Raw genomic sequence first — 24,363 nt, 5'->3', positions numbered from 1 at the left:
TGAAAAGCTACGGAATGAAATAAGCTGCAGTTCGAATATAGTTTATGCTCTTCCTAAAATAAAAATATGAAAAATCCCGGATAAAAGTAAAAGCCAAATTGAAGCGAGCAAGAGTGAACAGTAAGGCAGTTAATTTTTGTTCTTCACAAAAATGAGGGCACAGAGACCTAAATGTATTTGCCAAGAGACCCGAGTCTAGAGGTCCGATTGCATCGGGTATTTTTCCTCTATCATAGCAAGCATACTAGGAGGGTGTACACTGCTGAGAAAAATCCAAAGATCATATATACTTCATTTCTAGTATTTTTTTTTGTTTTCGACGCCTCACACATATAACACATGCGAAGCACGAATAATGTTGCTGGGGTGAATCGCCTAGTTTTCGAAGGCTTGGAAGTTGGTGCAATTTTATCCACAACCAGCACTGCGGTTTAATTCATCCTGTCTACCTGGCACAATGTCAAAAGCAGATCATTGCTCTACAGTGCGCGACATGCACAAGGAGCGTGCTGCCTGTAAAACACCGGAAATAAATCCGTTGATTCATCACCCCACATTTTTCCTTTTTCATTCAGAGCAAAAGCGGCTGGTTGTAATTTGAATTTGTCCGCTTTCCACACAACCATTATATGAAAAGGCTTTATTAGCCCTTTCTTACGCACGGGAATTACCTGAGGCGGTTGCGATATACCGAAAAAAAAAGACTTGCAAAAAGAAGAGAGAAAACAGCTCATCAGTAACGCCGCGGAGGTGGGCCAGGTGGTGGAGGAAATCCAAGAAGAGTTCCGGACGAGCAACTTTTGGTAGGTGGTGGTCCAGGAGGCGGTGGCGGAGGTGGCGGACCCGGTGGTGGTGGAACCGTTTCGCGAAGGGGTGTAGTTAGATGTGGAGGTGGTGGTCCTGGTGGTGGTGGTGGTGGTGACGGTGCTGGGCCTGAAGATAGCGGTGGCATCGATAAAGAAGCCTGTGGTGATGTGTGTTTATTGTTCACACTTGCGTAAGTGGAATGCTGCTGCTGAGGAATACCTGGTACGACGTACGCTGCCTGGTCAGCGTGATGATGTGGTATGGCGGGGCGTGGTGTTGGTGTGGCTAGTATACTGAGCTTACCTACCTGCGAAGGATCCAGCGTGCAGCAGAAAACCCGTGGATCGTGCAAAAATGCACCAGGACAAATACTCAGTGGAATGCAAACAAAAACCGGCTGTGCAGCGGGCTCTTGCGGAGAAGGCGAGGACTGCTGCTGCAAAGGTGCAATCTGCGGCATCGGTTTAGGAGAGGGTTCCATCTCCGGCCTCCGCGCCTCTTTCGGCAGTGATTGTTGTGCAGGAAGCGCTTGCGGCTTGGGCGGCATAATTTTCTTTTGAATTTGCGCGGCTCGAGAAGCAGTGTGCATCTGTGGTCTGAAGGTTTCTTCCCGGTATCTTTTATGTTGCGGGGAGTATTCCTCTGGCCTTCCTTGCTGCGTTGGGGCGTTGATTGGTTGTGATGGTGGTGGCGGCGGGGGAGGAGCAGCAGGTTGGGATTTCGGTGATTTTTTACCCGGCTGATACCTGAGCATTACCGGCGACCCACCTAGTTCGTGCTGCGAGGCAACAACGCGCTCGACATCGACGTTCTCAAATGTTAACCAGCCGTAGCCAAGGGACAACCCGTCTTTGTCGCGCTTGAGCTGCAGACGGACGCCGCTTCCGTAGTCTCGGAAGTAGTTTTCTACGACATCGCCACTTACGTGCCTCGCGATACCAGATAAAAAGAAATTGTAACGTGGGCTACTCTGCATGGTGAGAGACATTTCGAAGGTAGGCGCGCGTGCCTAAAAGTTGATCAGAAGTCAGAGAAAGAAAACGGAAAAAAGAGGAAATGAGTGTGACAGGGAAGCGAGGAAAGAATGGTGGGGCAGGACTTCAGGTTTGCCTTGTACTGTTCTGAGCAAATGCATACGCAACTCTTTCTTGCTTTTCTGTATGTTCCCAGTTTGCCGGAGCGCGATCCACACACTCACTCGAGTTTTCACTGGGGTTTTTTGCCGTCTTGTGTGGCAAAGGGTGGCCAAAGTGCATAGTTGAGTGTATATATTTTTAGCGCTGCCTTTTATTCTTGTTTGTGCCAACGTGAAGCACTTAAATGCATTTGCCCAGTGGTTTGCTTAGGGGGTGCTGCGTTTGACCCCCCCCCTCTTGGTGAGCCGGTTGGGGAAAAGGGGGTGAAAAGGGAGGACCCACCCAATGTTCTGTTGTTGTGCATCAGAGCTCCACGAAGTCCGTGTGGCTCAATGGAAGAGCATCTGACTACGGATCAGAGGGTTGCAGGTTCGAATCCTGTCACGGATGATTTTCCCGAGCCCCCCCCCTCGGGAAACGGGAGAAAGTTTCGCCTGGTCCATCGTGAGGGTGGGGCGCCGTCTGCTAGCCGTTTTTCGGTGCGCCTCGTCCCCCGGCCCCAGCACGCGCCGCGCCTCAAACCCGCCCGACACCGCCCCCCCCCCGCGAATTTTCCCCCGATGCCGAGCACCCGGCCTTTTCACCGAGGCGCCACGGCAGGCCGGCGTGCGGAGGGCGCCGTTGCTGCTGCCTTCGCGGGGTCCTCTGTGATGGGCAGGCGCCTCGCAACCCCCCCCCTCATGTTCGCCTTGGCCTCGGCCATTTCTCGTCCGATGACGAGCACACGCGCGCCAACCAGAAAAGAGCGCACGGACTCTACTCGCGTAATGCCTCATTCTTTGGCAAAGGCCGTGATTGGGGGTGGGGGAAGTGGTGGGGGGGGAAAGAGGGATGGCGGCAGGGCCCCGCCACTGCGCGCGGCCTGCAGAAAGGCATACGCGAAAAAAAAAGAGGGGAGGGAGGGGAGACTCTCCAGTGCCATTCATTGGCGCACGCGCGATCCCATGCCTCGCCTTCGGCCCCAGGCATCGTCTGCCTCCTCCACCTTTGTGCGGTGGGTTAATCATCCGCGATCCGCTGTGGTCTTGATCGTTGATGGAGTTCCGCGCTTACAAGTTTTGCGGCACGCTCGCCCCTCCGCACAGCTGTGCCGTAAGACAAAAACATGCATGAGAAAGCACATATATATATATCAGCAGCACTGGCTGGGGGAGGGGGGGGGGGCAGTGCACATCGGGACGCCTCGCCTCGAACTCCCCCTGATGCCGTCGAGAGGGCCCGGCCGATGAAAAGGCAGCGCCCCCACACAGAGAGAGCGGCGCAGGCCTCCCCCCGCTACGGCTCGGCTCCCTCGGATGGCGGGAAAAGAAGAAGGATGGGCACGCGCGCTCCAGACAAGTGGCACAAAGGGGGTAGCGAACGGCAGAAAGAACGAAGGCCAAGCAAGACAACGCGAAGCCCCCTGTGGTCTCCACCCTGCACACGTCCACACACATCCACGCACTCGCACAACGCCAGCATCGGTTGACGTGCCCTCTGGCGAGTGGGTGCGTGTCTGGATGCGCCGCAGCTGAGCGTGCTGCTCTGCCGCTGCTGCTTCGACGTTTTATGGCGTAGCCTTCTTGTCCGTTTCTCTGTGCAGGGGCGGGGCGGCATTCGTAACGTTACAACGAAAACAGTGCGCCTCGAAGAAAGGGAAGAGAGAGGGCGAGGGCGAGGCACACCCAATAGACGCGTCCCTTGAGGGGGAGGGGGAGTGGGTGCCAGTTGCCGTGGTGCACGCGATGGATCTGATACCCTCACGCAACAGCAAAAAAAAACGTATATGCCACGCACCCCCACTCGCATGAGGGAGCCGAGTTTTGTAAGAATTTGGCGACAGGCGCCGCCTATCGAGGAAGAGAGTGAGGGGGGAGGGGGGAGGGCTGCTTCTGAGAGATGCACAGCACACGGTGAAGCATTAAAGAGCATGACGTATATACACACATATATATATATAGGATGGACTAAGTGTGTGTGCGCGCGGGAGGGGGAGGGGGGCAGAAACACGAAACGAAACACAACGCACGCAGGATATGCTGGTAGCGGATCCAGGGGGCGTTGGAGGAGGAGGAGGAGGGGGAGAGACGCATGGAGAGCGGTGGTGCTGGAGGCGCACGGACACGCGGTGCGTTCGGGGTGGCGGTGTCCCCCCCCCCTGTCGCCTCCTTGCCCGCCTCTTCCTCTTCGTTGAGCACCTGCGTCACCCTTCGCCGTCGCTCTCTCCCTCTCCCGGCCCCTCGCGCGCATGTGGAGGTGAGGGGACAGGGCTGACGTCTAGTCCGACACAACACCAATGACGGCGTCCGGCGTATACTTGTCGATCACCTCCGGCTCATGCACCAGGTCGAACTCCTTGGTCGCATCGCTGCCGGCGTACATCAGCACCGACTGCTTGCCACCTGGGTGATCCGGCAGGAATTCCGTCAGGTTCAGGACCAGGCCGCGCACGATGCACCAGCAGTCGGACTCCTTGTTGTGCTTCGCCACCTCCGCGCGTGTGTAGCGTTTCAAGGCCTTTTTCGTCTCTCCATCCACGGGGGCTGCCGGGGAAGCGTCGCTGCAAGTAGAAGCCTCCTTGCCGGCGGCTGGCGCCTCTGCCGGCTTGGCGGGGGCGGCTGCCTTCGGAACCGGCGGCAGGTCCTCGATGGTGAGGTGCGAGTAGATTGTGTTCAGGCGGTTGTTCGAGAAGGGTCCCATGTATGTGGCGAGGAGGTACTTGGTCGCCGCCTCGCCAGCCACGCGGCCGTACACGACACAGTCCAGCAGCGAGTTGCCGCCAAGCCGGTTCTTGCCGTGCACGCCGCCAGCGGCCTCGCCGGCGCAGTACAGGCCAGGAATCGGCTTCTTCGTCTTCGCGTCTAGCACCTCGGCGCGCTCGTTGACGTGCACACCACCCATCGTGTAGTGCACAACAGGTGCAATGCACGCGACGTAGAGCGGGCCGTCCATGCTGAAGGCGTCCACGTTGCGGAATACCGTCTTGCCAAACTGGTCGGGGGTGCCGCGGCTGCCGTCCTTGGCTACCGCAGTCCCCGCCGCAGCTCGCTTCTCGCCAAAGCCAAAGAGAGAGGATAACAAGCCTCGCCTCGCGGCTCCCGCGGCGGCAGAGTCGGCACCGTGCGAGGCGGCGTTGACAGCGGCATCCTTCTTGTACTGTTCATACGTCGCCGCCAGGGCCTCGGGGTTTGTGCTGGTAGCCTTACAGAACTCGTGGCCACTGGCGTAGTGCTTCATGAGGCCACGGCCCACGTAGTGCTTGCAGTGCCACTCCATTTCCCTTGCGCTCTCCTCGTTCAGCAGAAGATAAAAGGGGCTGGCGCTGTCGTGCTTCAGCATGGCGGCGCTGACCTGGTCGCGGCGCGCCAGCTCGTCCACGAAACGCTGCCCGTGCTTGTCCACCACGATGCCACCGGCTCCGCGTGTCGCCTCGGCGCACAGGAACTTGACGTGGTTGTTTGGGTCACGCGGGTCGACGAGGCCGGACGGGTGCACCTGAATGCGGTCCATATCGACGAGCCCGGCGCCAGCTTGCTCAGCAATCTTGATGCCGTCGCCGGTCGCGTGATCGGCGTTCGTCGTGGAGAACCTGGTCAGGTGCGGGGCGAAGCGAGCGATGAGCGACGAGTCGTCCTGGGCGAAGTCTGCCGCAAACCCGCCGGTCGCGATCACCACGGCGCCTCGCTCCATATGTTGGTTACCGTCGCGGTCCTGGAAGACGACACCGGTGACCGGGCCATCCAGCGGGTGGCGCACGAGGCGCACCACACGCGCCTTCGTCAAGATGCGGGCCTTTGCGGGGTCTACCTTCTGCACCGCCTCCAGCGCACTGATCAGCGCGTACGTGATGGCCATGCCAGGGAACTTCTCCTTGCCGCGGTGGGTGCGGGGACGGCTATGGCCGCCCATGAAGCCAAGCTTCGACAGGTCGCAACTGAAGTATCGGACAAGCCAGTCCAGCGACGGACCGGACAGACGCGCCATCTCCGACACGAGCGGCGAGACGGGGCCAGACTTCTCGCCCGCCTGCACGCCGTGAAAGCTGCGGTTTGTGTCCTCCGTGAACAGCTTCACGCCATCGAGCACGCCGGCGTCGATCTGCGCCTGCGTCGGCGTGCCGGCAATCCCGCTAGACGCCTTGGTGCTGTTGCCGCCGAGAAACGTGGACTTGTCGAGCAGCAGCACGCTGCCACCGTGCTGCAAAGCTGAGTGCGCTGCGCAGACGCCGGCGAGGCCGCCGCCAACGACGATGGTGCGGTTGGCGCCGCCCTCGATGGGAGGCTGAGGCGGCGGCATGTCTATTGAACAGGGGAGAAGAGGCCAACGGAGGGAGAAAGAGAGAAAGAAAGCGAGGAAGAATAGCGCCAGCCACAGGCAGCAGCACTAGTATATCAAGTTACACGGACACAGCGCGGGCGTGGTATGCGCACACACTGCAGCAAGCGTCGACGCGCTCACGGGCTGTCGACAGAGGGAGAGGGAGGGGGGAAGGCTAATGGTGGGTCGATACAAGTGCTACGAAATGATTCAAGCGGAGAACAGTTCGAAGAGGCGGATGACAACGATACAGGAGTGGGAGAAAGGAATACGGATACGGCCTAAGTAACTAAGTTCTTGTGTGCGTGCGTGCGTGCGTGTGCGGGGGGAGGGAGAGGGGAGGGCACATCGCCGCGTTGGTGGATGGTGCGGAAAGAAAGGGAAAAAAAAGTGCAGAGCAGATGCCTGTTGGCGAGCAGGAAGGACACTGGCAGATTATATTTTTTGAGGCAGGGAGGTGTCACCACATGGTCCGCTGCCGATACCGGCGCAACGTCCTTCGGGTGCTCTTCGTCGACTGACCTCGAGCGCGCCAACGGAAGGAGGAGGAGGATGCCGCGCCAAGCGGCATGCGCCGCGATGTGCGACGCCTAAGTGGTTACTCGTTGGGGTTCGCGCACTCGTCAGCACCGCGCAGCATACACATACACCTACGCCCATACGCAAAGAAACAGAGGCTGCCATGCGGCGCCGATCGGCAAGCGATCACACGAGACATGCACACACGCACGAAGGAAAGACAACGCAGGGCGTGATGAGCAAGGAGGCAGAATGCCGCTCGTGGACACGTGCAGCGGCTAGGTGTGCGAGTGTCTGTGTGGGGCCATGTGTATGAGCGCACGGGGTACGGTCTTCCATGACCATCCTGCCCTCCTCACCCCACCTCCTCCCAAGAACGGTGGTGGAGCAGGCGAACGACACGGTACCGTGTGTTAGGGATGCGAGGGGCTCTATCGAAGTTGGCCATGCATGCCAGCGTCCCAGTTATCTAGACAGTATATTGCCAAGTGTGTGTGTGTGTGTGCACGTCTGCGAAGGCTCCCCCGCGCGTGCGCTCCACGCCCATGTTTCTATACTCACATGCGCGTCTTGACGCCTCCTCCTTCACCCCACATCGTCAGCGCCACGTGGCAAGGCCGTGCGTGTGTGCTGAGGAAGGATGAGGCGAGAAGCGAGCAAGTGAATCTATGTTGCGGCTGGGAAGTAACGCAGCAGCACGATGGTGCAGGGCCGAGGAAGAGGAGGGGGCAGGGCGAGAATGCGCGGCTCAAAGCGAAAACCAAAAGGGAGGAAGGAAAGGACGGCCCAGTGGATGGTGAGAAACTCGCGCGCACGCACGTGCCGCCATGCCTGCACCTCGGCGTGCGTATGTTGGTGTGTGTGCATCCCTCGCACGCGGTGTGCGCACTCTGCCATGAGTTCGGTTTTACATGTAGGGGGTATGGCCATTCTCGCGGGACTCGAGGTACTCGCGTGTGCGGCGGCTCTCAACGGAGGCGTCGTGGTCGCTCTCTTCCTGCAGCAGCTGCGCGATCTCCTTCACAACCGCAACGTCCAGTCCGCTAAAGGCGAGAGCCGTGTTGCAGCGCGCCTTCGGCATCGTTTCCGCCGCCCGCGCCATCGAGGCGAGCGCTGAAGTTGCCTCCCCCGCGGAGGTCCCCGTTGATGCGGTGCTAGACACCTCCTCGTCTTCTGTATCGTCGTAGCACAGCCACCGAGCACAGTCCTGAGCACCCCGGTGCCGCCGCAGGCTCTGAGTCTGCTCTACGAGCCTCGCGGCCTGAAGGCTCCGTGCACGCGTCTCCTCCGACAGTAAGGCAGGCGTCACAACAGACTTGGCGACCGTCTGCGGCTCTCTGGTCGTTGCCGCAGCGAGCAGCGCGGTTGCGGCGGCGCTACTTACAGCAGGCGATTGTGCCGCGCGTTCATTCTTCTGCAGCCGCGCCTGTGCTGCATCGTCGCGCCAGGCGCGCTTCCGAGGCACCCCGCAACGGCGACGATCCTCACTGTGGGCATCTGTCATCCACTCGGCTTGTGCGGCTTCCCCGCCACCCTTGGTCTGCTCGCCAGCGCGGTGGTGTGGCGATGGAAGGTGCAGCCCGGCGGCGCGGAGCTCCGCGGCGCTGAAGCCGAACTCGAGGAGGTCCGCCGCCTGCACGAGCCCGGTGCTCATGAGCTGCTCAATCATCTGCTGCTGCTCCCGCGCCATCTGGCCGGCGTGCGTGTCATTGCTGAGGCTTCCGTTGTTCGCCTCTTGCGCCTGCGGCGGCGGCGGCAGATGACTGCACATGGGCGCTGAAGATGATGCTACCGCAGAGGACAAGGCACCTGGTGAGGTGGTGTGCGTTGCCGGCAAGGACGCGGCGGCAGGCAAGCTGGAAGATGGTGAAGACATCGTCAGTGCACAGTGCGTGCGTTGCGCTCCAGCGTACTGATCGCGCCCGTAAGAAGACCTCTCTATGCGTGTGCGTGTGTGTGTGTGTGTGTGTGTGTGTGTCGAGGGGGAGGGGGGAAGAGAGTGCACGTATACGCGAGCGCATCAGGACGTAAGAAAACACATGCGGCCGGGCGCAGCCCTGCGGCAGAACGCCAACGCAGGCGCAGGCACATGTCCGCTGTGGATGCTCGCGCGGGGGAGGGAGGGAGGGAGGGGGGCGTACGACAGCCAAGCGAACGCGAGCGACAAGAACAGCGGTGAGGACGCGGAAGACTTTAGGGGAGACGAAGACGCACTTTGGACGAAGAGCACCACTGTCGACACATGCGCCGCCACAACCGAAAACTGTGGACGTGCCGGCAGCTGTGGTAGCCCGCTGAGGGTCCTCCGTGCGCACGCACACGCGCATGCGCCACGGGCGGGAGTCACACACACACACATACAGAGAGAACAACACGTTGTTGCCGCGCTGGTGCGCGCCTATGCACAGAGAGGAGGAGGCAACAGAGGGGCATGACGGCACGGCATCACGACGCACGTCGGTCAATCAACAACCAGCATCCAAGAAACCATGAACAAACACATCACAGGCTCACACTGGGGTGCACAGCCGCGGCATCGAAAAAGGAAAGTGCACGCAAAACTTGCCTGCTTTCTACGAGACGATCTTGCGAAGATCACCGAAGATGCCGCGCATGACGGCCTGCGCCTCCTGCTCACTACCCACCGGCCTCGCCACAACTGAGCTGACGTTTGCTTCGGGGGGTAGCGTGACGCTGCTGTCTGCGGCAATCGACGATGCAGTTGCCTTGTCACACAGAGGACCTTGAGCAGCCCCGTTCAGCTGTGGCGACGGCGACTCACTCGAAGAGGTGCGCGCAAGCCCGCTGCCCCTGAGATGATTCTCGATCTGGCGACGCCGACTGTCCTCCTTGCGAGGCTCAAAGACTACAACGCCAGCCGGATCCTGCGCACGCTTGATGATGCGCCCCTTGTCCTCCCCAATCATAGGCCACCCGCGCAGCTCTGGCAGGCTCGCGGCAGTCTCTTGTTGTTCCTGCATCATTTGAATCCGGCGCTGACGGGCGTACTCGTACGCGCGAGCAGTGGGCGACTCCCCAACGTACTGCCGACTGCGGTACGACGCAGCGGCCGCGTCTTCGTGGCCGAGGTGCTGCATGGCGCGCGCGCGCTCATTCATCTCTTGCCGAATGCGGTGCAGTTCTTCCATCTGCTCATGTCGCGCCAAGCTCTCCGACATGCGCCAGCCGTCGTCGTGCCGCCAGTCGCGGTACGACCGATACGCGAAGAGGAACATGGTGGACAAGACAAGGTAGATGACCAGCCCTTGGATGAGCAGCGAGCCAGGCGGCATGAAGCGGGCGCGCTGAGCCTGCGCGTACATGCTGAACGGACTTCTGGAAGTAAAGGGGTTCTCGGCGAAGCCACCGGAGCCGCTGCGGTTATGGAAGTGGTTCCAGTAGCCGTCCTGCCCCTTGCTGTGTGCCTGGTGGTAGGCGTTGTTGGCGTCTTGCTGATAATACTGCCCGTACATGTTCGCCGCATGCGCCTGGAACGGCTCGCTTGGTGCCGCGTACCCGAAGCCGCCTGGTGGGCTGGGGCGGTAGCGCCGCGATGCTGCCGAGGACGCGCCGCCGCCGCTGTGAAACATCCTCTGTTGCAGCTTAAACTCTTCCCTCTCCCGATTCGTGAGCTCGCTAAGACGCTCGTAGGCGACAGTGACGCGGGCCATCGTCGCCTCCTCCCCACCAGCGTCGGGGTGGTTCGCCTTTACAAGCTCGCGGTACCGCTTCTTGAGCACCTTCGGGTCCACGTCGATGCTGACCTCCAGCACCTGCAGCGCCTCTGCGATTTCGGTGAAGGTGGGGCGGCGCCCGGTCGAGGCGTGGCGACGCGCCATGCACCACGCCGCCATGGCAGAGGGACCGCCACTCGCCATGGCTGCCCCAATGGGAGTGCGGCGGTGAGCGGACGACAAGGAGGCAAGAGACAGTGACGAGGTCAAGGATAGCGATGGCAACGACCGTGAGATGCGAGCGGAGATGGGGTGCCCACACAGGCGCGGAGGGCTAGCTACCGCCGGCAAGATCGTCGCCGCGTCGCTGCGCATCGCCATCAGCAGCAGCGGTGGGTGGCAAGGGAGAGAAACACGGCACAGAGAGGCAGCGCCGACAGCAGCGCAGCAGCGGTGGTTCGAGTGGAAGAGCACCGCAGCGGCGCGCGATGCCCGCTTGAGGTAGTATCCAGTTCTCGCCGTCATGGTGGTCGCAGCCGAGAGGGGGGTCCCGACAACAACCGCGAAGAATGCGCGGGGGGGTGCGCACCCAGGAACAACGGCGTGACAGAGCGAGAGAGAGTAGGTGAGGGGGGAGGAGGAGGGGCTGTGAGGCAGTGTGCGTGTGGCACATAACGTGTTGGGTCTGAGTGCTTGGCACCTCCGTATGCGACTCTCTCCCTCCCTCTGCGTCTACGTGTGAGTGAGGGTGCTCTGTCTTACACAGAGACGCGGCTGGTTGTGCTGCGATGCCACCGCGTGTCAGACAGCGATGGGACTGGGCATCGCGGTGGTGGTCGTCGTAGAGGAAGAACACAGAGAGACACATTCGAATGTGCGTGTATGTGAGCCGTTGATGAGGAGATCCGCGGGGGGGGGGGGGGGCAGGGCAGGAAAGGAAAGGAAAGAAATGATGACGATGATGATAATGGCCACAGTGCCACGACTTGCTGGGCTGCCCATTGTAGCACGGATCCGCCCCCAAGTGGAGCGCAGGAGTGAGAGGCGTGTGCGAGCACGGACGGGAGGGGGGAGAGGGGCGCGCGGGAGGAAGGGACGGAGAGCTGGAAGAGAGCGAGCGAGCGAGTGGGACCGCAACCGCACGCGCCCTCCAACACCAACACCCCGCCTTCACCTGCCCAGATTCGCTCACAACACGTGTGCTGGCCGGTGTGTCTACCGACCCCCGCGCGAGCAACGGTGAGACAAGAAAACTTGTCTCTCAAGCGCATGCGCCTCCCCCCCCCCTCCCCCCCCACAGACACAGAGGCAGACCTTCGCACAGATGCATGAGATACTCTATCGAACCGTCAGATTCCGCGCGAGTGCGAGGGCACCGGAGGGAGGGCTGGAGAGCCACGGAGAGGGGCGGACCCGTAGTAGAGACACGACGCAGAGACTCCCAGAACGAAAGAGAGACAGACACACAACAAGCTCCGTTTATCAACAAGAGGAAGAGAAAAAAGAAATGAGGTATAACCATCTGGCGTGACGCTGCACCGCCGCCCGGTGCTTCCCGTGAAACATGGAGCTCCACTCCCCCCTCTCCAGCGCCCCGGCCCGTCACACGCGGCCCCGCCGCCTGCTGCGATGGCAGCGGGAGACACGCGTGTGTTGCAGCAATGCGCCAACGCAGCCATCTGAGCATGTCCCCTGCCCTCAAGCTCTGCCCACCCACCCCGCACCTCGTAGGGCGCCGCACAGCCGCTCCCCATCAGACAGGTCAGCAGCCCTTGGTGCATCCCCTCCTCCCTCTCGGGGGAAAGGGGGGAAGGGCGCCGTGGCAGAGAAGCGAGGAGACACTTCACCGCACAGCCACGCAGCCACATGTGGAGTAAAATTAAAATATAAACAAACGTAACGCCATTAATACACACGCAGACGTATATTGTCTATATATATTTATATGGGTGCACGATGCCGACCATGCGGAGCACCAGTGGAAGAGGCAGCTTAGTCGGAGCAGCAGCCGCGGCAGTTGTTCCAAGTCGCCGCTATCCGTCATGACGGCGCTCTATTGAGCTAAGGAAAAAAAAGGACACTATGAATGCAGGTCGACCTCTACCACCACCACCACCACCGCCATCATCATCATCACCTGACCAACCACCACACTGCAGCAACTATCACTGTTAAGACAGAGGCATCTAGTTGACCGAGACGAAGCACCGCCATCACCAGCATGAGAGGACCATCACCGCTGCTACTTCGGTGGCGGCCGAAACCACACACAATGCACAGGTGAGCAGGGACAGCAGCACCCACAGCTCGAATCCTCGGCACCGTTTGCCCTTTCCCTTTGCTCCTCTGCCATCGATCAGCTGAAGAAAACGCCGTTGATGTATGTCTGTGTCTATCGGTAACCGCGCAAGTGCCCATGAACCACCACGCGATACCAGCCGTCGACGCGCGAGAGCACGTGAAGGGAGTCGGAGGGGCAGGAGAGGGAGAGGGAGACGGAAGGGGAGCGCAAGGAAAACGAAATGGTGAGGGCACGACTCATGCGCTCCGTGCCCTACCGTCCCCCTCCCCCTCCTTCTATCTCCATCAAGCCACCACCACCACCACCCCCGCCTTTATCCGTCACCGCTGCTCTCTACCCCCATCCGTCGCTCCTCTCATGCTTTTCCATCAACCGAATAGCCTGGCAAGGGTGGGGCGGGGGGGAGGTCTATGGACAAGGATCGCACGCGCTACACGTGCACAAGCACACCGCACTTCGATCGTGACGACGGGCGCGGAGAACGGGAGAGCGATGAAAGGAGAGATACAGGAGCGGATGTGGTGCTGGCGGCAGCAGCAACAGCGAGAGCGAAGAGGGCCGTCAGCGCGTACTCACCCTCTCTCTCAGCACAAATGTAACTCTTCGCCGTCGCCGCCGCAGTCCCCTCCCCTCCCCTCCCCTCGGCGCTCCGTCAACCTGCACCCTCGCCACCGCCGCCGGTGAGCATCCGCTGAAGAACGCGCTGCAGCATGACGGTGTTCATCCAAGCCGCCAGCGTGAGCGCCACCGCCAAGGCGTAGCGCGACACGGCGGTCCGCACCAGCTGCAGCATCTGGAAGGACAGATGTGGCGGCATCCACAGCGCGCTGTTGCCGATGCTTACCACGCCGTACTGCACACCTGCAGCCGTCGACACTGTTGCGCCTGCCCGGGGAAGCGTCAGTCGAGCGCCAACGGGGTGCGCGCCCGCCACGTTGATCCCGCAATGCACCTTGCTGCAGCCACCGATGGCGCTGCCTCCGATAGCAGCTGTACCACCCACAGAGTTCACCACCGGCGAGGTGCCGTAGAGAGCACGCCACACGGCGTATATGGCGAAACCAGATAGCGTGGTGCACCATCCAACCATCATGAGCTGCTCCACTTCACGGGACGTCCAGCGAGAGCCGAGCAGTTCCTGTTGATCGTGAGCGCGCTGCAGCTGCAGCTCTGTCTCACCGCCGGTCTCCAGCCACATGCGGTAGTTGTCCGCCAGCTCCGCGGACAAGCCCATGAGCAAGTCGTAGGACGTGTTCACCTGCTCCATCAGCGCGTCGTCACCGCCGGCAACGTCGGGGTGCAGCTGCTTCGCTAGTGCCCGATACGCCTGCTTCACATGCGCCGCCGTCCACTCGCGCACAACGCGGCCATCATCCTGAACGAGTTGAAGGGTGCGGAACGCATAGTAAATCTCGTCGAAAGACGGCACCGCGGCTCTCTCGTAGTCCTCCTTCGCTTTCTCTTCCTCCGCGAACCTCTCGTGCACGCTGCTGCTGCTGCTACTGCCGCTGCTGTCGACCGCACTGCCTTCGCGCTCATCCAGTCGCTGCTCACTGCACCCTGCCTTGCTTGCACCGCTGTCAGCTGCCGCCCGCGAAGCGGCACCCTCAGGCTGTGGCGTAGCAGATGCGGCTGCCGTGGCGGCGGTTGGACCGTCTGCGCCAGCGGCGGTGGAGTAGCAGCGCCTCGCTGTGTGCAGCGAGCCGGCTGGGGTGGCGACGGCGGCCCCGGTGCTAGACGAGTCCGCAGAGGTTGCCGCCGAGACAGAGATGATCGACTGCGCGGCGCCGCAAGAGCAGGGAGGGGAGGCGGACGCGAGCAGCACCAGCGGCGTTGCCGCTGGCTGTGTGTTCGCTGCTGCTTCAAACCCCTTCATTGCCGCCGGCCATCGGATACGGGAGCGCAGACGCGCTGCCAACCCACGGTGCTGGGCGCGGCCAGTCCAAGTGCAGGAGCGACCGCCATACAAGTCCGCATCGCCCGCCGCAGACGCCAACACAGACGCGCAGTGGTTGCGTGACCGGCGCCACTGCACGAGTTGCGTGAGTACGCGCACCGGCAGCTTGGCCAGCTGCGTCGAGGTAGGCGCCGTCTGCAGCGACAGGCTGTTCAGCGCCTGCACGGCTGTGGCCCTGGCGGCCAGCATCGGCAGCGACGACGGCGTTGCGGCGACGGAGAAGGAAGGGGTGTAAGACAAGGCATATGTCACAGATCGCCGCCGCATATGGGAGTCAGTAAGCTTGCGCATCCTGTGCAGCGCACGGAGTGGTGGTGGTATGGTAGCGAGAGCAGCGGAGGCGGCAGCTACGGCGTCTGTGGTCGTCGTCGTCGTGGCAGCGACGGTGGCGGTGGTGGCCGTGCCGCGCGCCGATTCAGCAAAGCCAGCCGCGACCGTGCAGCACCGAGCACGCGAGAAGCGTGTCGGGTAGGGTCCCATAAAGATAGGGCGCATCGAATCTTCAGAGAATGAAGAGGACCCAACGGCCAGACCAGACAGTCGAACTGACAAGCCGCACCACGCACGCACGCGCAGAGGAAAAGATGGTAGTTGATCGTGCGCGAGTGCCACGCGCAGGAGGAGGAGGAAGTGATGGCAACAGCCGCAACACGAAGCGTGCAAAACCCCCTTTTAACAAGAAAAAGGAAAGGTGTGGCGGCAGTGGCAGTGGCAGTGGAGGCGGAGAGCCGCACAGCCACGCGACAAGCCAATGAGAACACACACACAAGAACAGTTCGACGGCTGCCTCTCTGTGCTGAGCGTGTGCTCCTCCTCTCTTCCGGCAGCACTCGCCTGGTCCGCCTCCACGCACAGAGAGCGTGAGGCCGACAGACGTGAGCTTGGAAGATAAAGGGAGAGGGGCACGCCTTCGTCTGGGTGGGAAGGGGGAGGAGGAGGAGGCGTTAGGAAAGGCAAACAAAGGACAGGTTAACGGGTGTTGCAGACCTCGGAGTAGCCCGAATATGCGCAACCGACACCGTCGTGGTGGCAGGAGTGCGTCTATAAGAAGTCTCGGCCAATAGAGAAGGCAACGAGCCGGAGAAACCGCAGCCGCAAGATGAGTAGATATATCTACGGAGCGGAAGCGCCGACACCGCCGGTCTTGACCGGTGGCAGGGGGAGGGAGGGGGAGGGTTCAGCCCCGCGGTCGCCTCCTCTCAGCATGCGCTACGGCACCAGTGACACCCGCCACCACCACCACCCCAGTGTAGTGTGCAAGCGTGGTGTTGTGACAGCAGTGATGTGGTGTGCTCTATTATGCGTTGGAGGAAGAAAAACAGGCGTTGGTGTCTGTGGCTGCGTGTGCTCAATAAAGGCGCCCACTCTATTGGTGAAGTAGGCAGGAGGATGTCCCACAGGGAGAGAGAGCGGGCGGGCGGGCGGCCAACCACCTCCGTCCACGATTTACGGTCACCCAACTCCGTCAGGTCGTCTAATGTAAAGGCAAAGTCTTACACGTCAGACTGTGGAGATGGGGCGCGGCACGTACGCACGACCCACCCACTAACCTATGCACATAGAGGTATGTGTGTGTGTGTACGCGTTAGGTGTACGTGATGGACTGTGGCGCCGTCGTCGCTGAAGCCTGCTTGCCTGCAGCAGGAGAGAGGAACGCAACGGCAGTCCGTCCCCAGAGGGTGGGGTCTGCGAGGCGGGGAGGAGGGGGTCAAGAGAAGTGCTTACTGATGGCGGTCGTGTATTGCAGTGGCGATGGTGATGAGGGAGAGGAAGGGAAGGATGACGAAGGGTGTCGATGGTGGTCAGGCGAAGACATCAAAGCAACGAAGAGAGAAAAGTGCGGAGTGGCGAGAAGTCCGAGCAGTCGGCGCGCTTACAAATGTGCAGGCATTGCCGCTGTGCACTGCTGATTGTGGTTGCTCCCTGCCAGTCTTGAGTTGCTGAGGTAGCGCCCACAGGCACGGACGCGAGGTGACACCAGCCACAGCGCGTGCGGGCGAATGGGGTGCATGCCGCCAGCGGTGATAGAGGGAGAGCGCAAGAGTTGGACTCGCCGAGGGAGGGACGGGCGGACTGAGGAGAGGCGACAAAAACAAAGGCCAAGCCCACCCACCCAGCCCTTCCTCCCTCCCCCCTTCGCTACCACCGCCTCCCCCCCCACTGCATCACGGCTGGTGACGACCTCTCTCACATCCACAACGCCCTGTTCGTCTGTTCTTTGGCGCGTTGTCGTTACGGTGCAGTCAGGGGTGTGCGGGTGCATGTAGGCGTGCATGCATGCGACGTCCATGTCGGTGCCCGGGCGCCCACGACGGAGAAGACGACACGCCACATCGAGCCATAAGTATACACGAGAGCCGCTGCGCGTGATGGTCCGCCGATGTGAACGAGTGCTTACTCGGAGATGGCGAGGGGGGGGGGGGGGCAGAGAGATGGGCAATGGCGGAGTAGTGGTGGCCATCCTTATAGGGAAGGATGGGGGTGGGAGGAGGGGAGGGGGACGAGTTGTCGTAGGCGGGCTACGTACACACAAAATCAAAGTGTAAAAGAGAGCAGGAGAGAGCGACACGGGACGCTGAGGCGCTTGCGCGTGGGCGCGCATGCCACGTCGACTACGTCACACACACACACGCACGCACGCGCGCACACACGGAAGGCGGAGGAGCATGAAAACAACCTCATAAATTGCATGAAATACATAGAGAGGAAGGGAGAGAAGACCAATGGCTCTCCTGCAGAGGGTGGCTGTGTCTGTGTGGCTGTGTGTATGTGTGTGCGTGTGTGCCGATGGGGCAGAGGACACAAGCAGGAAGAGGTGGGGTGGGGCTGGACGGGACGGGACGGGACGGGACGGGACGGGACGGGACGGGACGGGACGGGGGGCAGGGGGAGGGAGGAGGGGAGGAGAAGCTACCGAGTCGCTGCTGCAACCCAATCCTCTGTGATGTGTGTTGGTGTCTGCGCTGTGGCTGTGGCGGCCCGCTGCTTCACCTCGCCCGCTAGCGTGGCCCGCTTGTGATGTGCCTTTCTTTATGAAAGGCGGCGCCAACCGACGCGTTCGGTACACGGACGGCGCAGGTGGGTGGTGGTGGTGGTGGTGGTGCGATAGGTAACAAAGACGACGACGACACGGAGTGTGAGTGGGCCGCGCGCGGCGCTCTCCCTCACACATGGGCACGCGTAGCGCCTTTCGTGGAAAGCGGAGGGAGGGCCGGGGGTGGTGAGCGAGCTGCTGATACGCCAGCATTTCGCCTCACCCACACCCTCGTGAGGCGAAGCCGTCTTACACACACCTCAATGGCCGGCGGCGCTTGCTTCGTGCCTTTCTTCCGTTGCCGCGGAGGTCCGTAGAGAAGGGAGGGGCGACGGAGCTCCTTCAATCATCGCTGTCTCAGGCACTCGACGTGTTCGCTGTCGACGCCGTCGGCGAGCCCTCGTTTCCTGGAAGTTGGAAGTCCGCCTCGTTGCTGTCCAGCTTCAACTCGTCCAGGATGGCGATCCCCTTCGAATCATACGTGCAGCGCCAAACCGTGCGATGCGGCACCTCGACGCCGATACTGCTCTCCGCCGAGGTGCTGCCGAAGTAGGCAAGCAGGCAGCGCAGCACTGCCTGGTGCGCCACGACGACGACGACCTTGTCGGCGTTCTCGAGTTCCATGATGACGGGCTCCAGTCGAATGACGAGGTCCTGGTAGCTCTCGCCCTCGGGGTACCGGAAGCTGTACTTGTTGAGCTTGCTAAAGTAGTCGATGAGCGGATAGCGCTCCTTCACCTCGGCGTACGTCATGTCCTCGCAAACCCCGGCGTGGATCTCGTTGAGGCTGCTCCAGCGCAGTGTGCGGATGTTCAGCAGACGTTCGCTCAGTTCCGTGGTCTGAATGGCGCGCCGAAGCTGACTTGTCCACACCTCCAGCGTACTCGCCGTGTTTGCAGAAGCTTCAGTTGCCGTGCTGCTGCTGCCCTCGTCGTTGTCGGCCGCTCTCGAGTGCAAGCGCTGCGGGTTGTGGTGATGTGCGCGCTGCACACGGTCGACGTGTTCGAGGTGGCGCTTCAACGAGCCAAGGAACTCGAGCAGCGCCACGGCGTCCCGCGTGCCCTGCTCCGTGAGCGGCGGGTTGCCACCGATGCGGCCCTCCACGCTGTAGCAGCTCTCGCCGTGAAGTACAAAGTATATGGGGTGCTGAATCTTCACCTGTGACAGGTTCATGACATACGAAATTATGCGGCTGGCGAGGTAACCCGCGATGCCGTGGGCCTCGATCGTGTTCGAGTTCATAATCTTCACGTAGCCGCGCGTCCGCGGCGACTGCTCCTGGTAGTGCGTTGACTCCAGCAACGTTGTGGGCGGGCAGCCAAGTCCCGTGTCACGCTCGACCGACGCCTTGGCATCGAGGCCATGCGCGATGTCGGCGCTTGCCTCTGCCGCCGCCTCCGTCGCGGTCGCTGCAGCCCCAGCCCCACACGCGGTTGGCGTCTGGCGCGCGTTCTTCCTCGTGTTGGGAGCCTCCGTCAGCGTCTCGTACACCCGCTCCAAAAATGCCAGCCGCTCGTGGAAGTCGTCCGACGCCGACGCGGGGTCGATGACGCTGAGCGGATACTCTGCCGGGTCGCGAATCTTGCACCGCACGAAGTCGAGCGGGTCCTCCTCAGCGTCTCGGATCACCTCTATGTAGAAGAACTGCGTCGCCAGTGGGCGGAACAGCGCCTCCGCCTCCTGCCGCAGCTCCTCTGTAACAAAGTCGTCGTTCAACACAACCACTTCGCCGCCGTGCTGGAAGAAGAGGCGGCAGTCCTCTGCAAAGCTCTGCAGCACGTAGCGGTACAGGCGCCGAGCGACGCTCGCGGGCTGCTCGATGAGCTCTCTGAAGTGCCGAGTGCGCAGCACCTTCGTCGGAGGCGGGATGCCGCCGACGCCGGCGGTCGTGCGCGGCGACGACCCTGCAGAACCCTCGAGGCTCGGCCCGCCGCCGTCGCTCGTCGTCTCCGCTGACACGGCGGCCGTCAGCGAGTGCCGCGCCACCACATCGCGCGGGCCATTCGCGGTGACGTCGGACGCCGCGTTAGCGGCGAAGCGCGTCCCTAATAATAAAGAGGCAGAGGCAACGTCTGATGCGGGTATCGCGGTGCTGTCCTCGAGCGAGGAGGCCGTGTGCGCCTGCATGGACGGGCACACGGATGATGCGTTGCAGTCGAGGCAGACAATGGAGGTGTTCGCGGACGACAGCGGCCCCGCAGTGGCGCCAGTGTCAGAGAGAGTGCCGCTGCAGCCGTACCCTGCTGTGCCAGTAGTGTTGGCGGTGGTGGCTGCCGCCGCGGTGGTCTTCGTAGCAGAGGGCATAGATGAAGTCAACGCGGGCCCGCTGCTCAGGCTTGCCGTCATCGCGCACCACGCGGATGCGTTCAGGGGCCCCGTCGCCAAGTTGCACACGGCCGACGTCAAGTGGGTGTCCGCAAGACTGTTTGGCCGCGTAAAGGGGAGCGGCGCCAGCGAAGAGGCTGCGGTGGTGCCCTCGTCAGCTGGCACGCCTGCAGGTCGCGGAATCGCGTGGGAGGCGCCTCGCTCGCCAGACTGCACCTCGTCGGCGACGCTCCCTTCACCAGCCGGCGCACTTGCCTCCTGCTCCTGCCCTGCTGCTGCTTCTGCGTGTGCGCCGCACGCCGCCATCTCCGGGTGCGCCGCCTCCCAGTCTAGCAGCAGGCGGCGCCACGCTACCTGAATGCTCTGCATCTTCGCGCGGCTCCCGTGCCACCCCAGCAGCCGGCAAATCTTCTGCGCCAAGAACGTCTTGCCACGGGCGGGCAGGCCCATCATGACGATGATCAGCGTGTTGGTGCGGCCCTGGGCGGCCGTCTTGAAGTACTCAGGCCCCTGCTGCGACGTTGGTATCGTGTACATGGGGAGCTGGCTCCTCAGCTCAAGCAGCACATCGGTCGAAGCGGGGGAAGCGAGGTGTGGTCGCCCCGAGTCGCCGGCCACCTTGCCGGAGCTGCCGGTCGACGGCAACTCATGTAAGCCCAGAGGGGACTCCGGCGGTGGCGGTGCTGCTGTGGCCAATGTGGGGGCCAAACTCTCTGCCGTGGCGCCTCTTCCAGCGTCGCTCACGCCTTCCCCGGCACCCGTAAGCCCGACGACGCGGGCGACTGGGCTCGAGGACGGGTCCGACGCCGCGGTCGACAGCGGTATCTCCAACGACGCCTCCCCACTGCCTGGGGAAACACCACCGGCTGCGTCACCCGGAGGCGGCGTCAAGGAGGCGGTCGGCGACACCTTGAAGGCGTGCAGGTGCGCCGCGGTCACACCTCCGGTCCTGGGTTGCATCACTCCGTGGCGACCAGCAGCCGTGGTCGGCTGCTGATACACGGTGTTCTTGTGAACATTGAGCGCGTGCAGCTCCTGGTAGTCTTTTGCTTTGCGCCACCCCCACGTGTGGTACGCACGTGGGCGATGGCCGACGATGCGCTCTACGATGGCCTCGCGATCTAGGCACGACAGCTCCGGAGAAAACAACGCGTGGTATGCCGTGCCGGTCAAGTTAGCCGGTGTCTGAACGGGTATAAAGCTCGCGGCTGAGCTGCAGTTTGCTGTGAAGGTGTCGTAGCTGCGAGTGCTGTGACTGCCGCTGTTGCTGCTAGAAGGACAGCTAGAGCCACGGCTGCCGCTCCTGTCGCTCGTGCCGGAGTCCTGGACCAAGAGCAGGTCTTGGGAGAGGGTACGCGGGCGTGTGTCAGCACCAGGCGCAGCAGCAGTGGTGGTGACGGCTGTGGCTGCCACCGCTTTCCTCGCTCTTGCTGGGTGGGTATGGCGATGAGTGCGGTGGCAGTGGTGATGGTTATGGTGGTGGCGCGCCCCGTGCGGATAGGGCGCACTGCCCTCAGCTGCGACGGTGTCTGCATGCAGATGGGCGACAGAGCGGTACTGCTGCTGTGTGCTGCCGCGACGCAGGCCGCCATTGCGGCCCACCGCGGCGGTCGCAACGTCCGTCCTCGGCGGCTCCTCGCCGGCTTGAGAAGACAAGTTTTGGTAGTGTCCTTCTGCATCCATTGCAGGACGCGCGGTGGGGTGGGTGGCACCGTGGGGTGCCGCCGCGTTCACTGGGCTCGCCGCCGTGGCTGTGGGCTCCAACTCGCCCCCAGGCGTAGCGATCCGCTCGCTGCTAGTGCTGTCGTGGTCCAGGGCACTGACGCCACCGTTGCTGCGTTGCACGTTGAGGTGTCGGGTGGCCGTTGCCCTGACATCCCTGTTCAACGTCGCAGCATCAGCAGCAGGTGGTGAGGGTGTTGACGGCGGCGTCACCGCCGTGTGGGACTCCATACGCATGTGGTCCCTCACAATGTGTATGGGCAGGGATAGGCCTGTGTACGGGGTAGCGGCGACTGTGGTCGTTGGCAGTGGTCGTGATGGAGGAAGGAGATCGATGGCGGCGCCAGTGGGAAGCTGCGCATAACGGGTGTGCAAGCGCGTCGGTGGATCGAAATAAAAGCAGCCACGCAGGGGGGAAGGGAGGGGGAAGGGAGGAGGAGGTCGGTGCAGCGGGGCGGATGGAGATACGGAGACCGAGGGACAGTCCGGAGACGGGGGAGGGGGGCCTCTGCACACACCGAAAGAAGGAGTGCGTGTGCGTGTGTGTGCGTGTGTGGGTGTGGGTGTGGGTGTGGGTGTGGGTGTGGGTGTGTGTGGCAGCAAGTGTGCGATATCAACCAAAGAGGGAGCAAATAGATGGTTATGGAAAGCAAGCAACGACGAAGTTCGTCGGTCTCAGCCCGTGACGGCGTATGTGCGACACGGCTGGCGAAGGGGGAGAGGAGAGGGGGGAGGGGTGGGGGCGCGCGTGCCTTTGTGGGCCGCTGATTCACGTGTGCGTGTGTGTGATGGCAACGTAGCCAAAAGACCATCACCGTAAGAGGAGGATATTTGCAGGAAGAGAGAGCCGATGGTGGTGATCGTCAAGGCAGCGCCCGACGATGGGTGCCGAGGCCTGGGTACGTGTAGGTCACATGCAAGGATAGCTGGATGTGTGGCAGAGGGGAGAGCGAGCGCGCTGCACTCCTGCAGGGCGTGAGAAGATAAAGCGCAACCACAGAATTCTCTACGTGGGCAGTTGATGTTTGTACGTGTGCACATGCGTGCATGCGCATCTCTCTGCACCTGTGAAGGAGGAGGATCACTGGCCACGCTCCACGCCTCGTCTCCGTATGCTCTTCCACCTCCCACCACCGCCCCCGCCGCCATCCCAACCTCTCATCGAGGTGAGCGCTAAGCACATGTACATGCGCACATTTGCGTGCAGGCACACCTGTCCATCCCATCAGCCGCCCCCGCTGCTGCAGGTAACTCCCTTCTGCTGGTTGTGGTGGCCCCGCCGCCTTTTCGTCACCGTGTTTCGCCTTCGCCGCGGGACTGGCTCGTGCCCCGATTCGTGTGCAGGGGGCGTCGGCGTTTGATCACATGCCCCCCCCCCTCTCTCCACGCGTTGTTCATGCGCCGCCTCGCTCCTCGTCACGCCGCCGAAGACGCTCATCCTTCTGCATGCGCAGGCGATGCGATCGCGCCGTCGCCGCCATCATTACCATGGCAGCGAAGAGGGAAGCCAGCAGGAGGAACAGCAGCAGCGGCCGCCCGACGGCACGGTCTACAATCGCCTTTTCCTGCGCACGGTATTTCATCAAGATATACTGGCGCAGGTGCGGGTTGGAGTTGATCTCCGGCGCGACGCGCGCGGCGCTGTGTGGGTTGTCGTAGAAACTGCCGGCCATCCCCGCAAACCCTGGCCGGCTACGGTAGAGATCACGCACCTCCCTCAAGTTGGCTGTGGTGACGTTGAAGAAGTGCAGACTCAGGCGGCTTGTGTTCCGCGGGCCGGTGCCGGCGGCGCGGCTGCCGTGACGCTCCTGATGTCCATCCCCGGTGTCACCTCCACTTGTCGACGCTGAGCTGCTATCGCCCGCCGTGCCGGCGCCCTTGTCCTTCTCGTAGACCCTCCACGGCGGCAGGTCGTCGCGGATGCCTCGCCGGCGCATCTCCGCGACACGAGCTTGAAATTCGTTCAGCTGGGCAATGCGGCGACGGCCCTCCTCCGTTCGGGCGTCAAAGAGGTCTTCATCACCGCCACCGTCGCTGTTGCCGGCGCCGCCGTTTTTATCACGACCGCCGCGGTGGCGCCGGCGACGATTGCGGTCGCCTTGGTAAATCCGCTGCACCTTCGCGTACTCCTCCTCCGTAAACGTAAAGTTGGCGTCGTGCGGGCCACGAAACCGGCCTCGCACACCTGCACCACCGCTCTGCCCGTCCTCGTGCAGAATACGCTGCCGCACCTCGTATGGGATGCGTCGAAGAAGCTGGTACGCCTCTGTGCCAAGTCGCATGCGCTCCGCCGCGTGTGCTTGACTACTGGTGTTGCTCCTCGCATTATCTGAGCTCGACGGCGCTGCCGCCGAAAAAGCACTCGTGTCGGGGTGGTGCTGTACGGCAAAGGCTTGAAAAGCTCGCTTTACCTCCGCATCGGTGCTTTCTTCGGCGAGTCCCAGCGTGCGCAGAGCAGCGCGGAGCTCGTCGGCGGCGACGTGCTGCTGCTGGTGCTGCGAGCCTCCACTACTCACACACCGATACGAGCACCTTGTAGCAGCCACACCCCAACTGGCGCCGCGGGTGCGCATCGCCGTAGTGCTGCCGCA

General features: G+C 62.1%; 7 protein-coding genes across 7 annotated transcripts; all 7 read right to left on the bottom strand.

Moving 5' to 3' along the window:
• Window positions 1–733: 733 nt before the first annotated feature.
• LMXM_07_0802 (conserved hypothetical protein) lies at window positions 734–1,795 on the bottom strand (the record flags this gene model as incomplete). Its single annotated transcript, XM_003872181.1, has 1 exon — window positions 734–1,795. One exon carries the CDS (start codon window positions 1,793–1,795, stop codon window positions 734–736), a length of 1,062 nt encoding a protein of 353 aa, XP_003872230.1.
• Window positions 1,796–4,199: 2,404 nt separating this feature from the next.
• On the bottom strand, window positions 4,200–6,218 carry LMXM_07_0800 (flavoprotein subunit-like protein; the record flags this gene model as incomplete). The annotated part of the gene is made up of 1 exon (XM_003872180.1): window positions 4,200–6,218. One exon carries the CDS (start codon window positions 6,216–6,218, stop codon window positions 4,200–4,202), a length of 2,019 nt encoding a protein of 672 aa, XP_003872229.1.
• A 1,447-nt stretch (window positions 6,219–7,665) lies between these two features.
• On the bottom strand, window positions 7,666–8,529 carry LMXM_07_0790 (conserved hypothetical protein; the record flags this gene model as incomplete). Its single annotated transcript, XM_003872179.1, has 1 exon — window positions 7,666–8,529. The coding sequence occupies one exon, from the start codon at window positions 8,527–8,529 to the stop codon at window positions 7,666–7,668; it is 864 nt and encodes a 287-aa protein (XP_003872228.1).
• Window positions 8,530–9,331: 802 nt separating this feature from the next.
• LMXM_07_0780 (conserved hypothetical protein) lies at window positions 9,332–10,231 on the bottom strand (the record flags this gene model as incomplete). The annotated part of the gene is made up of 1 exon (XM_003872178.1): window positions 9,332–10,231. One exon carries the CDS (start codon window positions 10,229–10,231, stop codon window positions 9,332–9,334), a length of 900 nt encoding a protein of 299 aa, XP_003872227.1.
• Window positions 10,232–13,386: 3,155 nt separating this feature from the next.
• Window positions 13,387–14,610, bottom strand: LMXM_07_0770 (DNAJ-domain transmembrane-like protein; the record flags this gene model as incomplete). The annotated part of the gene is made up of 1 exon (XM_003872177.1): window positions 13,387–14,610. The coding sequence occupies one exon, from the start codon at window positions 14,608–14,610 to the stop codon at window positions 13,387–13,389; it is 1,224 nt and encodes a 407-aa protein (XP_003872226.1).
• Window positions 14,611–18,082: 3,472 nt separating this feature from the next.
• LMXM_07_0760 (6-phosphofructo-2-kinase-like protein) lies at window positions 18,083–22,009 on the bottom strand (the record flags this gene model as incomplete). Its single annotated transcript, XM_003872176.1, has 1 exon — window positions 18,083–22,009. One exon carries the CDS (start codon window positions 22,007–22,009, stop codon window positions 18,083–18,085), a length of 3,927 nt encoding a protein of 1,308 aa, XP_003872225.1.
• Window positions 22,010–23,166: 1,157 nt separating this feature from the next.
• On the bottom strand, window positions 23,167–24,054 carry LMXM_07_0750 (conserved hypothetical protein; the record flags this gene model as incomplete). The annotated part of the gene is made up of 1 exon (XM_003872175.1): window positions 23,167–24,054. One exon carries the CDS (start codon window positions 24,052–24,054, stop codon window positions 23,167–23,169), a length of 888 nt encoding a protein of 295 aa, XP_003872224.1.
• Between the last annotated feature and the right edge of the window lie 309 nt (window positions 24,055–24,363).

The sequence above is a fragment of the Leishmania mexicana genome, chromosome 7 (assembly GCF_000234665.1).
Source record: "Leishmania mexicana MHOM/GT/2001/U1103 complete genome, chromosome 7".
Classification (NCBI taxonomy): domain Eukaryota; phylum Euglenozoa; class Kinetoplastea; order Trypanosomatida; family Trypanosomatidae; genus Leishmania; species Leishmania mexicana.
This window is presented reverse-complemented; position numbering and strand designations above follow the sequence as displayed.